Raw genomic sequence first — 15,151 nt, 5'->3', positions numbered from 1 at the left:
GGTAAAAAAAAAAGGTAAAGGTATCCCCATAACATGCCATGAAGGCACTTGGGGGGCATGGAGGTAGAGCCCCATGCTTTCCATGACCTCAGCACTAGAATGAGGTGGTGTGGTCGGCACCACGCCCTGACCGCCTTTTACACTGAGTGAACCTCGGGGCCGTTCTGAAAGTTTGGCAACGAGAAAAAATCCTGGGATCGAACCCCGGACCTTCCAGTCCATAGCCAGCTGCTTTACCAACTGGGCTACCCGGCTGCCTGAAGGATGGGTAGAACAGAGAAAAATTCTGTAATTTTCTCCGGCACTGGGACTCGAACCCGAGTTTTCAGCTCTACGTGCTGACACTTTATCCACTAAGCCACACCGGATTCCACTTCCAATACCGATCGAATCCCCTCAGTTTAAGTTCTACCTCTCAGTTTTCCCTTTGGTGGCCTACCCTCATGTACTGTCACAGAATAGGTAACAGTGGCACTATGTCCAACACACTATGTATAGAGGTGCACTAATTATGAGTGACTAAGTGGCCAGGATCCGACGGGATGAGCACCATCTTGAATCACTAAGTGTAATTCTGTGAATAAGTAATCACTTAGTGGGATATGATGGTAGAGACTGGATTAATCTTGCTCAGGATAGGGACCGATGGTGGGCTTATGTGAGGGCGGCAATGAACCTGTGGGTTTCTTAAAAGCCAGTAAGTAAGTAAGTCTATTATATGCAGGAACAGCTGAAATATATTTTTTTTTAATCCAATGCCACTAGGTTGTCTTTTCGACATTTCTGGTCTTCTCTCTTGGCCGTGGCTTAGTTGTAACCCACTTCTGAGGTTGGGGTGCCTGGAAGGCGGAGTTACATTACCCCGATGATGTGATAGGATGATTATGATAATGTGGTGCCAGGAGAGGTCTTAAATCTAAACTTAACCTAAATTCCAGACCATGGACGAACACAGGAATAATCCCCTTTAAGGAAAAATTCCTGTGCTCTAACGGGAATCGAACTATAGCCAGAAACTCTGACCACTAGACCATGAGGCTGGTCACGGCTGAAATATGCAAAAATATGTATGTATTCGTCATCACAGACATTCAAATCATGTATAATAATGTTTTTGCATTACTTTCCACAGATCAGTAAAAATATGCATCTGCGTAGTAATCCCGACCTTATTTATAACTCTAAAACCTCATTCTTTTTTAATTAAATAATGTTTTTTTTTTAATTTTATGCAAAGCTTATTTTTAACAAAGTGGTTTTTATGTAGTGTTTCGATGTTTTTCAAAAATAAATGTTCATGTGTTTCCATTTCAGCCTGACTGGTTGTGGATCATGCCAGCAGCAAGCTGGACATGTGACGTGTGCGTTGCTCCTGCTGACGTTGTTTCAGCGAAGAGCTTTCTCCAAAGAATCTAATGGAAGAAGACGTCACCCAGCTCCCCTGCCTAGTCTCGTGGCGTCTTCAAATCTAATTTATTCAACTCGTGGACTAAGTGCTTTCAAGGCAACAGACTGAAGTCAAAGTGAACATGTGTGAATGATTGTAATATTTTTTGTATATTCTGTACCATGTAAATTGCTGTACAAATACATCTTTTTTAACTACGCTTCGATGCTGAAACAGTTGTCCCAGGCCTTGGCATTCACCATCTTGAGCAGGCTCTTGAGCGACTTGCCGGGCCCGCACTCAAACGTCCTGGGGAAGTACTCCCCCGTGCGGCGCTCGTACAGCACGTGGAGGGTCTGCTCCCACTTGACCGGCTTGTAGATCTGCTTGGGCAGCTGCATCCTGATGTGCCAGGCGTTCCTGTAGCTCTTGCCATCCACGTTCGAGTACACGGGGATGATGGGGTCGCTTACCTCCGTTCTCTTGAGCGCCTCCTTGAACGGTTCCACTGCCGGCAGCATCAGTGACGTGTGGAAAGCTCCAGATACAGGAAGTCTCTTCAACCGCTTCAACTTGTACTGCCGAGCATTGCTTTCTATAAATTTCAGGGCCTGCAAAAATAAGTCAAAATGAGGAAACAACATATGCATATAGGTAGGGCTGAGACGAGATGTTATGGCACCAACCTGCGCGAAGTTTTAAATTGCCGGTCAGCAGGGTAGAGGAGTGGGGGTTGTTTGGGTTACGGTTCTCAAGCTCAGAGCGGCAGGCATATCCGTTTCATCTCTTTCCAAAAACATTCGTCTTACCTTACTATCACCAATTTCCTACTCAAGAGTCCGAAGGTACCTAATGGAATTACACCCGCTATTCCATCTCTATATTCTTATTCTCCGTCCGAATCTGACGACTGATCTGTGCTGGAATCAGATGTCCCTAAGTTTATGGAAATGTTCTCCAAAATACTGTCCATCACGCGCTCACTTTCAATGTAATTGTTCCCTACTTTCTTCACATAATCATACACTGATATCCATTCTTGGAAGAAGCGATTGCAGAGTCGGCCTCTGCTTATGCGTAGCGTAGAAATTATAGATGAGTCTTCTTAGGACTTCCTCATCAAAACTGACTACAGCTGCAACAATCGTCTTCGGCTGTGATTTTTCCGGACTGGAGAAAGAATCTCCTGTTCCTGCCTCAATATTTTTCTCTTCGTTCCTGATTCTTGCCAAGGTTCGCTTTGAAATACCAGCGGCAGCCAGTACTCTTGCACATACGCTTTTCAATGGAATTGGTATTCCATTATAACCTCTTCTGACATGAATTTCCATACATTGTATGCTATTTCATGTCCTTGACTATGAACTACTCTATGATTTCACACCTTAGACAATGCCATAATGAGGGCGCTCAGAAGGACAATGTTTTCAGTATTAGCAATAGCGGTAGTAGCAGAACGATCTGAACACTCGGAATGCTAGTAACCAACTAACCCAACACCCCTCCAGTTGAGTGTGAGGGCGAGTCCAAGCAAACGAACTAAAATGCGTCCCTCGCGCTGGTGCCATAACTTCTCGTCCAGGCTCTACAATTTCTAATGCTGAGCATTTCACAACAAAGCCAATAACAAGAAGAAATAGTCATATCGGTGTCACAGATTTTATTGGGAATCTGTTTGTGAAAATACGCCCAAAATAAGAGAACACATGTCCCAGCTTTGTGCTTTACCTCCCAGTTTCCACTCATGAACTAAGATATCTCTCACATTACTTTAGGCACAACAGATTTACTTCATCCCATGAAAGTTGCAGTTACAATTTATTCCACCTAAGAAATTACTCACGTTTACAGCTGCAATGTCTCTATACCATAAATAAAACACGGTCGATGTTCACTGCTCAGCCACGCGCCATCTTATACATACTAGGTTCAAAAAGTTCCCGGAATTTGCTAGCATCATAGAAACAACGTACCTTAAACACTATTCTACAGCATTTCCTTCAAAATAGTTGCCTTCCGCAACAACACACTTTTGCCAACGCGTGTAGAGTTCCTGGAAGCAGACCTGGAAGCCATTTTGTGAAACCCGTCTTAGTGCTCTCGTCGCGTTTGCGATAACCTCTTCAGCATTGAATCTCCGTCCTTTCAGATGACTTTTCAGACGGGGAAACAGAAAGTAATCAGGTGGTGAGAGATCAGGAGAGTATGGTGGGTGATCCAAAGCAGTTATGTTGTGCCTGGCAAGAAAATTCTTTACAATAATTGCGCGATGAGCAGGTGCATTGTCATGCATAAGGAACCAGTTGTTTTCTACCCACTTTTCTGGACGTTTCCTTCTCACTGCGTCCCAGAGGCGACGGAGGGTTTCTACGTACAATTCTTTCGTTACAGTACGACCTTCTGGAATGAACTCATGGTGCATGAGACCCTGAGAGTCGAAGAAAACTTCCAACATAACTTTGCTTTAAGTGAGCTTAAATGCGACAGGCTCATGTTAGTAGATTTACTGGCATGAAAAAGAACTCCTGCGGGACAAAATTCCGGCACATCCAGCGATGCTGATATAACCTCTGCAGTTGCGAGCGTCGTTAAATAAAACATAACATTTAAAATAACTTTGCCTTTGGAAGTGTGCGTAGGAAATTTTTGCTTCCGAGGAGATGTTTTCGATTTCCACTCAGATGACTGTCGTTTAGGGACTGGGTCGTACAAGTAGCACCAGTTTCATTTTGTTTAAGAAATCACCATCTTCATCAGCCATACTGATCATGTCCCCAGCAAAACACAGAACTTGATGTTTGTACTTTGCTCTGTGGACATAATTACAAAATGCGACGAACAAACGAAACACTATGATAAACAATTGCCTACAACTCAAAACCAATAATTGCCATTATCAACAAACTTTAAGGAAATGACATCATGAATGTTACCAACAAAACAAATGTATAATATCCCTTGTTATATATTAATACGAAAAATGGTAGTAAAATTCCGGGAACTTTTTGAACCTAGTAGTATAATATTCCATAAATGCTAATAGGAAGAAATAGGTACCCAGTCACTAAGCTGCTCCTGGCACAAAACACAGTTCACTGGAGTGAGAATTACAATTTTGTTTGAAAAACTGAAATTCAGGTTAAAGATCAATTCCAACAGCAGATATACTGGGTGTTCATTTCAAAGTGTGTCATAACGTCACTGTTGTGAGTCAGCGGTTTGAAGCGAGTTTCGGCTTTTATGTCAGAGAAGTTGCCTATTAATCAAGACGTTCAATCTGAACTTGAGAACGTGTACAGTATAACTTGAACGTCGTAGCAACAGATGGCGGTCTGTACGGTCTGTGTGCTACCATAACCTCTTTCGAACTGTGTTTTGCGCGGCCAAGTCATACGCAGGGTATTTGTTATCATCAGTTGCGTACGGCAACATTCCACAACACAAATCAAATGCTCCGTGTCCATGTTGACCGTCCAAGTTAATGTCAACAAATACGTAAGTAATCGTCTTAACCCTCTCCACATATCCCGACAGTAAGAAAAAAACTCACCTCAGTACGTGTTTCCAAACAGTTCACATTCCTGCCACTACAGGTGTTACCGTACATATCGGTAAGTACTCTTCAGAATGAACGCCGTACTTGCTAGGCAACTTCTCTGGCACATAAGTAATACACCTCTGTGGAAGTGTAGGAAGATTGAATTCTGTAGGCTCATCGACTAGCCACATGACGGCATACAGCGAGCCATGACACACTTTGAAGTGAACACCCAGTAGTTCGATTCAGCTCCATTCAGTTTTCATTTCACATTGTGCAACACAAGAAGAACGCACATGTATCAGCTGTCTTACAACATTTCAAGAAGGTTTATACACGCATTCACTGTTCAGATATACCTTCACTCAGCAAACTGCCAATAAACAGGGGTGTGCTGGACGAAGCTTGCAAGAGCTCTTTGTTGAAATAGCTAGTGAGGAAAAATCAATCAAATAAACGCACTTTCCTCATTTAACCATCTTCTATTCTACATTCTGCTAAGTGACTTATTGAAAATATAGGAATTTAGCGGCTTTCTATAATTATGATTTCTGAGATTTCGTTGAGAATAACTTAGCAGGAAAGAACAATGTTCTCTGCCATTAACTATAACCAAAGACAAAACAATCGCGAATTCTGTCACCATGGTTTTAACCAAATTATCGGCAAAAGAATACGACGTGGTCCCATTCGTTTGTGTTATCTTGGTTGAGAAATCACTGCCTGGCTACTGATATTCCTACAGCTGAGCTGAACCCATTGGTGAACGAAATGGCAGTTTGGATCTTATTTTAAATGAAGAGTCCACTGCAAGAATGATGGATGTCACTTTCTTGTCGAAAATGAACCAAGACTGTCAATGCATAGCTTAAGACATATAGAATGTACATAAAGAGTTATATGGCATTAACACTGATAGTCATTGTCCAGTAATGATCGGAAAATCACAGTTAAGCTTTGAGCGCTAAGCATTTCAAACTTTCAATTGCTTCTCCTGCAAAATGTATTCCAAATGGCATCTATCATTCTTGCACTGGACTCTTGAAATGTAAAAAGTTGTTATTATTATTTTATGCCCGACCATGCCGAAATGTAGTAATTATACACCTGGTAGCAGTCCTTTAATGCATGTCATTAAAGTACACCTATTCATTAAAGTTCAGGTTTTCGATTATTCTCGGATATGCAATCGAAAGACAACTATCGAAAGATCATGGAGGCTGGAAATCCAATACTGTTGCAGAAGGTTATGTTCTGTTACTATAATAATTAGCGTTAATTGTAAATAATATTCAAATAAATTCAATTTGTCATCTCGTTTTTCAATGTCGAATTCAATTTCAAGGTTATATCAAGACTAATGTTATCTTACTATTATCAAGGTCGTCCATATTCGTTTCCCGGAAAAAATCAATACTTTCGCGTCTGCGCACATCTCACAATTCATGAGGTAGGCTATTGCACTCACTCACATAACAATAACATGAATACTTACGAATAATTTCAAGTCAGAAATATGGTCAAGCATAAAAAGTCGTATGAAACTTGCCTATAATGGTAATTAAGACGCTGGTGTGAAAATTATGAAACGAGCGCGCTCGTTTCATAAACATACTCGCGTCTTAATTACTACCATTATAGGCTCGTTGCATAATGTACTATGAAATACCCATCGAAGTGTGGGTTAATAGAGGATGTTTTTGGTAGGTTAGGTGGGATATCCCTTTCACCATCACCTACATATTGCAGCTGGTCTGCATTTTCATTCCAAACAAAGAATCAAATTAGTAGCTTATTGAAAAATAACTCTTTCAACTATACAATATGCACGGTTAATCCGGAACAAACTTCAAACATTCTGACAGAGAAAATTCACATGGCTTCATTGCAGCCTATGGACCCACCTCCTCGTGACCTGCAATGACCTTGCACTGGGGGTACAGGTAGTTGGCCACGCCACACTGGGGGTCCTCGATGCCCCGCTGCAGACACCACTCTCTTGCCTGCAGGCAGGCATAGTTGAGCTTGGAGTCTGGGTTGTACAACACAGTCATCATGCCACTTGGCACGATGTCTGATGCCAGCTGCATCGCCTCCGCTCGCACCTTCACCAGGCGGATGGCTATGAGCAAACATTCAAATCACTACTCCATACCTTTTCAATATTTAGGGTACATTCTAGTCATACAATTTCCTTATATTATACTCTATAAGCTTCATTAAAGTAAGACTTTTATGAGAGTCTGTACTGGTCTATTGTTTCACATGCATTTGTTATCTATCCAAAACTGACTCGGTTTTCATGTTGCCAACACGAAACAATAAAACATTACCAGCATTTATTAAATGTAGCCTAACTACTGTTCTATCGCTTCATATGCATTTGTTATCCAAAATTGATTCGTTTTTCATAAATTGCCAATATGAAACAATACAATATTACCAGTATTCATTGAATGTGGCCTAGCTACTGTTCTATTGCTTCATATATATCTGTTATCTATCCAAAACTCGTTTGTTTTTCATATTGCCAACATGAAATAATACAATATTACAAGTATTCATTAAATGTGGCCTAGCTACTGTTCTATTCCTTCATATATATGTTAACTATCCAAAACTCATTTGTTTTTCATATTGCCAACATGAAACAATACAATATTACAAGTATTCATTAAATGTGGCCTAGCTACTATTCTATTGCTACATATGCATTTGTTATCTATCCAAAACTCATTTGTTTTTCATATTGCCAACATGAAACAATACAATATTACCAGTATTCATTAAATGTGGCCTAGCTACTATTCTATTGCTTCATATGCATTTGTTATCTATCCAAAATTGATTGTTTTTCATATTGCCAACATGAAACAATACAATATTACCAGTATTCATTAAATGTAGCCTAGCTACTGTTCTATTGCTTCATATGCATTTGTTATCTATCCAAAACTGATTGTTTTTCATATCCAAAACTGATTGTTTTTCATATTGCCAACATGAAACAATACAATATTACCAGTATTCATTAAATGTGGCCTAGCTACTGTTCTATCGCTTCATATGCATTTGTTATCTATTCAAAACTTATTTTTTATGTAGTCTAGCCAACATATAAAAGTAAGATACACGAAGTGAAAAATAAAATAGGATTAACATCTGTGGCTGGGAAAAAAAAGGTCTTAAGCCAATTTTTTGTGAAAATGGGATTTTTATATATTCTGAAAGCGGAAACAATTCTCTACAATCTGGTTAAACGGCTAAAGTCAAATAAGACTCCTGACTGGATTTATAGAGCGTTACCAAATGTCCTAAGTACTTTTTGAATCGAGCACACACAGAATAAAGGACTTAAGAATATTTAATATTTTATTCCTTACAAACATCACATGTTTACTTTCCATGCTTCCCTATTAAAAAGGTCTAACTTGTATTTTAGCTATTTTATCTCATACTGATGCCCTTTCCTTTAAAACTTTAAGCACCAGGTAAACAGTCCTATATTGTTTAAGACCCATTTTGCATTCCTAATAATTTACATTTCTCATTTATTTTGACATGAAAAAGGTCTTATGTTTACATAGGCTAGTCCCTTCTACTCAGTTTGGGTTCTAGTCTTAAAAGGGCTTAAGTACGGCTATTTTTGGAAATAATCAAGAAAATTGTTAAATGAGCAACATTACCTATTTTAGAAGAAATATAAACAAATAATATCCAGGAAAAACCTCTTAATTAAAAAAACTCTATAATTGACACCAATTTCAATCTTTCTACTGCTCTCCTGAAAAGTATAAAATTTTTACTTAAGACCTTTTTCCTCCCGGCCACAACGGCATATAAAGGTCAACAATGAAATGTTGTCGTTGTTGTTTTCTAATGCCAGGCATTTGACAATGAAGTCATTTGACCTCTTGGATATGGAACAACAAGTTTTGATGGTGAAATCATTGCAATATGGGAAAGTCTCAGGAATCTTCTATGCCACATCAATAAATTTAGGAATGCAGTTATATTGTCAGACTCCAAAGCAGCTATTCTATCAATAGTCTCTAAACACACACCTTCATCTCAAACAGCAGAAATAACTAAAATGCTCTCTCAATTAATATCACTCAATAAAAGAATTGTATTCCAATGGATACCATCCCATTGTGGAATCCTGGGAAACGAGAATGCGCATGCTTTAGCAAAGAAGGGCAGCACTGCTACTTACAGACCTGTTACTAAATCTACGTATTACTCTGTGAAAATATTTATTAAATCTACATACTTAGACTTCAACAAACAAAATTCAATAACACAATCCCAAGGGGAAAAATGGAACTCTCTGCATCAAAATCCACAGTTAAGTCCCGATTTACCACGAAAATCGTCTGTAGCTGCATTTAGATTGGCAACAGGCCATGATTGTTTGGCCAAACACCTGCATAGAATTGGAATATATCAGTCCCCTAACTGTCCATTGTGCAACTCACCAAAGAAATAAATCACAACATTGGCCTATATCCTTCTGTTCCGTGACTAAACATCTTGGGTAAAAGACAAAAGTATTAGGGTAATTATATATTAAGCACCCTCCACAAAGAGCCAGGGCACATACATTTTCAAGTACCGGCACAAACATTTTAATTAAATTTTCAACGTTTTCAAAATAAAGAATCGTACCCACACATAAAACAATTGCTCAACAAATGTAACAAACCTTCTTCGAACGACAACGCTCCTGCGAACACCAGGGCTGTAATTTCGCCGATGCTGAACCCTGCGGCGCCTACGCAAGACTCTATAGACCTCGGGCGCTCTTCTCTCAGCCTTTCCACTGCCGCGAGCGAACACACCATCACAGCTGGCTGACAGTGGATCGTCTTGTCCAGCTCTTCCTTGGGTCCATTGAAACACAAGCTCCTTAAGTCATAGCCTAGCAAATCATTGGCCGCTTCGAATAGGTCACGAGAGATTGGAAACTTCATCAAGTCCTTCCCCATGCCAACAAACTGCGAGCCTTGCCCGGGGAACAGCACGAGGGATGTTTCTCGAGGATCCACATTGGGACGTCTGAAGTGCCTCGACTGGTCTCTCTTCAGCACTGTTCCTTCTGGATAGGGAGACGTTGACCAAACATATTCCGGATGGACCGGTGCAGGATCACTACACACAGCTGCTTCTTCAAGCAATTGTTTCACATCATGCTCTGTATCAGATCCTTCTGTTTTACTTGCCTCTATTGGAGCATGGTCAAAGACTTGGCTTTCCCTCTTTACACAAAATGACCTGTTTTTAATTACTGACGGAAGTTGATTAACAGCATTAATGCATGGTGCCTTCCATACATTTATATTTGTTATTCTATGCAAAATATATTTTTTAAGAGACATTGTTCAACTATTGTAACGCCGAGTAGATGTGGCGGTTATACGCCTAACCTAACTTCAACTTCTGATTCCATAAAAGCACTAAAGCAGCAATAGTTAATATGTAAGATACATATAAAAATGGATATCATTAGTCTAGCAGACATTTCTTGTTGCGTTAGTCTACGAACCTAATCGTAAATATCTAAATTACACGCAATACCATTCTAATTCTCTCTCTCACGAATCTCACGTAACAACTCGACAGCATACGGATGTATTTTGCACAGTATTGCCAACAACAGTCTGTGAAAAGTCGTTAAATTACTATCATTCCCATCGCTAAAGACAATGCTCAATATTTAACAGTGAAGTCATTAAAAAAAATCGTTACATTTTAAATAATATAAGAGTTTCTTTAACTGAATCGCTGAAAAATTGAAGGGGATACCTTTACTTTTTTTTTACCTTTACAAGGAAACAGATCTAGGGACAAAGTCGCTAAATTGGTGATGCTGCTCTTGCAACATGGACCAGTGGCGTTGCCAGATTAACAATGTGAAATTCCCCCCAACTTAGTTATGGCTTTTATTGCCGCTCTCACTTGAGCCCGCCATCGCTCCCTATCCTGTGCAAGATTAATCCAGTCTCTATCATCATATCTCACCTCCCTCAAATCCATTTTAACATTATCCTCCCATCTATGTCTCAGCCTCCCCAAAGACCTTTTTCCCCTCCGGCCTTCCAACTGACACCTCTATATGCATTTCTGGATTCGCCCATACGTGCTACATGCCCTGCCCATTTCAAACGTCTGGATTGAATGTTCCTACTTATTGTGTGGTTTCGTAACAAGCTATTTTTTTTTTTTTTTTTACGGTGATGGATTGTTAGTCTTCCGCTCAACCCCCAAGCTGGAGGACCACCCCTTATTGATTGTCCAGGACTGCTTATTCAATATATTCGCAGCTACCCTCCATATCTGAAAGCCATCTCCTCTATCCACAACCTAAGGACGCGGCATGCCATGGTGATAGGGACCCACAATACATGAAATTCCCCCAAATTCCAATCAGGGCTACTACTGATAGTTATAGTAGTAGTAGTAGTGCAACGTTACCATAATTATTTATACTTTGTTTACTTTATTTTAATTGGTTAACAACGCAATATTAACTACTATATTATTTAGCATCGATGGAATTGGTATTTGGCGAGATGAACCACAGATTACCTGATACTTGTCTTACGGGTGGGGAAAACCTCGGAAAAGAAACAACCACGTAATCAGCTCAAGTGGGAATCGAACCCATGCTCGAATGCAGCTCCGGGTCATCCGGTAAAGGAGCCTGACGAGTAAGCTACACTGGTGGCTCTTTAAACATTGTAATTAACGTTTTGACATGAAAAGTCACACATGGCACCATGGAAACTGATACCATGCAGAAGACTAGTTTAGGAGACACTGTTTGTCAGATTGTGTACGATTTCGTCTAAACTAAGGATCGAATTTTTTTCATATTCACTATGGAATTAATTCATCTGGGAATAATGCAGTTAAAAGTAACAACTTTCAAGGAAAAAACACAAAATGTTATGAATTCGAAATCTACATAAAAGATTTTTTTTCCCCCGCAAAGATTAAGAGATAAATTAAACGAGCAACCCAGCATGCCTCCAAATCCGTATGTTTTGGAGAAACTGATAAATTTATTATATGCACAGTTATTTATATTTATTGGGCATAAAACCTAAAAGAAATGGGCCACAGATCTACATTCTCCTCCCCCATGAACTTTGGCATTTTCCAAATTAAAGATTTATGAAAATCAGGTCCTTGGTTTTCACAAAAGGGGAGATCTATAACTGAAACTTGATTAATATATTTCAATATTATTTGTATTTATCCTGGTAATAATGAACAGTTTTACTCGTAGACATTTTGTTTTTGCAGCATTAACTTCCCATGATTGTACGAGAAGATTCGAAGAGAACGGCAGTTACGTAGACTTTCGGTCCCCCCCTACTACTATTAATGCATAGCACAATGTCAATATGGCGGTTGCTGTCGTCTGCATTACAACGAACTTTACTGTTGATTTTCAAGTTCATTTTTTTCCTGGCTATTATATGGTTATTTAAGTTGTGTTAACTCTCGCTAAGTGGTTTTATATTTTATTTTATCTGTCATAGTATTTATTTTATTATTGTAAATATTTGTTTTATTATTATTATTATTATTATTATTATTATTAATGAATTAATTTGTATTACTATCTTTGTATCATCTCCGTCACGGTTATTCTATGATTATTATTATTATTATTATTATTATTATTATTATTATTATTTCTATTTCTATTATCAACATTATTATTGATCTCTGTAAAATTTATGTAGACTACTGGACTGTACCCGGGCACGAGCATATGCTCATTTCGAGTATCAATTCATATGTATTATTTCAAATGTAAATTGTGAATAAATTAGAATTAGAATATTGTGACAGCTTTGGTACTTCAGGGAGAGTTTACTCTATCTGATCACTTTCCTTGAGAGGAATTAATTGTTTCTACTCTTTTTTTTTTCAAACTTTCACTTTTGCCCCTCTTCCCCCCCTAGTTTCATAGTCACTGGTCAGATATGCTTTTATTCCACAGCAGTGGATTAGTTTTCAAATTATTTCACTCTCTTATTTATATCTTCACTGGTACCTACTAAAATCAATATGTTGCAGTATTTTATTCTGATGAAGCAATCTAACACTTCCGTCTTTCAAAAGATGAATTTTATAAACCTCTTCCTTACTTTATTTAATTTGTTTTCATTTTTATGTCAGCTGTGCATATAATATTCGTATTTGTGTTATTTGTGGCTTTGTGTGCTACAAGATGGCAGTATATTATGTTTCAACACTTCCACTACAATCTTCGTATGATTGTTGGCTTCTTCGCCAGTTTTGTGGTTAAGAAAGTCTATAATGACGTGTTCCTTTCTGTTTGAATTCTTGTTACTTTTAACTGCTTCAACACAAGCCTATGCAAATTTGTGGTGCTGAATATTTTTGTTTCTCAATTTCTGGTAAATTCATTTTCGGCTTTTTTTTTTTAGGGCTGTGGTCTGATAAATGAAATCTTGATGATGGCTTGATTCTAGAGGTTGTATAAGACAATCCGCAGTTCTGCAAAGAGAGATTTCAAATGTATGAAGAATATGAAAATGATGTTGATTTTAACTTAAATGACAATGTTATGTTTCAATAAATTATGTAACGAGCCATTTCAGATTTTTAAGTTGTAATTATGCCAACAGATATAAAATTGCAATAAATTAGTCTCTATTGCATAATTACGTTCGAATAGCCCATTTGAATAAATACAATTTACATAACAAAATAACTGTAATTAAAATTTTCTGGTCATTTGAAACACATAGACAAGTAGCTTACTACTACAATAGTGGAAAATGACGATAAAAATTGGCGACATACTCCATGACTGCCACCTAGCGGTTCGATAAGATAACTAACAACAGCGGCCATGGGAGTTGATATGTTTTGGTAAAAACGATGTTTTTCTCTTTACTTCTCATGTCCTGTAATTTAAGGAAATGGCTGAAGAGGTGTTATTTGTGCCATATACGGCTGTTTTAATTACCAGATTCAAATGAATGGAAATAATTGTCAGGTTTCCCAAAAACAAGGAATTGTATGGACCATATAATGAAGTTATGGTTGATTTGAGTATTGTAGCCAAGGATCAGAGGAATAGATGAACTCTCTCATCCATTAAAGCTATTCAGTATAACATGGCCCATGTAAATTGTACTGAATTTTACAAATTTATGTGCAGTGAAAAGAAATCAATGTATCTTGACTGTGAAAAGTGAAAATAAATTGTCCTGAGATTTCAGAAATATTTGAAAATAATTTTCACAAATTTTTGTGAGAAACTCTTCATGGACTTAGAAATAAGATAACTAATTGCTTCCTAAAACACAATGTGAATGTGAAAATTCATAGTAATATTATTATGAGATTGCTGGTAGACAAGTATTTCAGTGTCCTTAAAAACGCACATGTAAAAAAGGCAAACAATTCATTTGTGACTTTCAAAGGCTATAAAAATATAAAATGAAAGAAGGTAGCACACAGCTAATATATTAAACAAACAAATCGTTTCTTTCAAATGACTAGATAATCATTATTTATTTTTCTAGTAATTTTCCTTTCTCCCATTTCCTTATTAAAATTCAGATTTTATTTTACAATTCATATAGATGACAAGGGTACAAAAACAAAAAGAAAGAGCTTTGAATTTATTTTAGTTATTACGTTTCTTAAATATCAAACTAACATTTTTTTTTTTTAAGTTTAAATATAGCCTATGTTTTTGTTCTCATAGCGAGCCGCTAGATGGCATTGGCAATGTTGTCACTAACCACATGCGTATTATTAATCATTACTTTCCACAATTTCCAATAGTAAGCTATTTGATGTAGATTCAGTGTTTGAAAAAGAAGATACTGGCTCAACAATGATTAAAAAAAATATGTAATTAGTTTAAAGTGTTGTAGTTTTGATTTTAAATACATAATATGAACTATGCATTAATTCATATATATTACAAATTAATTATTTCAACAATGAAAGCATGACAATTACCTGGAATTCTGTGCATTACAAGATCTGTGTCCTCTTGTAGCAGAATGAATAGTTTTTTCTCCTAGGTATTCACGATTATTGGCTTCTTTCCTGTTCTATTCTTGTCGGTTTTCTTTTTGATCCTAGTCTACCATTTTCTGAATTGCTGTCCCCCCCCCCCCTTTTTCACTTCCAGAACTTGTGACTTTTCTAATATTTCGGGATACTTT

At 37.9% G+C, this 15,151-nt stretch overlaps 2 protein-coding genes across 3 annotated transcripts in view; one reads left to right on the top strand and one right to left on the bottom strand.

Moving 5' to 3' along the window:
* Nucleotides 1–1,607, top strand: part of blot (bloated tubules) — a 140,543-nt gene extending 138,936 nt beyond the window's left edge. For both annotated transcript variants that reach the window (XM_069844831.1, XM_069844832.1), the window contains exon 17: nucleotides 1,315–1,607. The gene's annotated coding sequence lies outside the window, so the exon portion shown is untranslated. The remainder of the gene's footprint in view (nucleotides 1–1,314) is intronic.
* Nucleotides 720–10,572, bottom strand: beg (malonyl-CoA-acyl carrier protein transacylase beg). The gene is made up of 3 exons (XM_069844833.1): nucleotides 9,631–10,572; nucleotides 6,830–7,047; nucleotides 720–1,998 (listed from the first exon to the last, which is right to left on the bottom strand). Exons 1-3 carry the CDS (start codon nucleotides 10,301–10,303, stop codon nucleotides 1,603–1,605), a joined length of 1,287 nt encoding a protein of 428 aa, XP_069700934.1. The 5' UTR covers nucleotides 10,304–10,572; the 3' UTR covers nucleotides 720–1,602.
* Between the last annotated feature and the right edge of the window lie 4,579 nt (nucleotides 10,573–15,151).

Source organism: Periplaneta americana, chromosome 14, assembly GCF_040183065.1.
Source record: "Periplaneta americana isolate PAMFEO1 chromosome 14, P.americana_PAMFEO1_priV1, whole genome shotgun sequence".
Taxonomy (NCBI): domain Eukaryota; kingdom Metazoa; phylum Arthropoda; class Insecta; order Blattodea; family Blattidae; genus Periplaneta; species Periplaneta americana.
The sequence above is the reverse complement of the archived record's forward strand: the minus strand, read 5'-3'. Positions and strand labels throughout refer to the sequence as shown.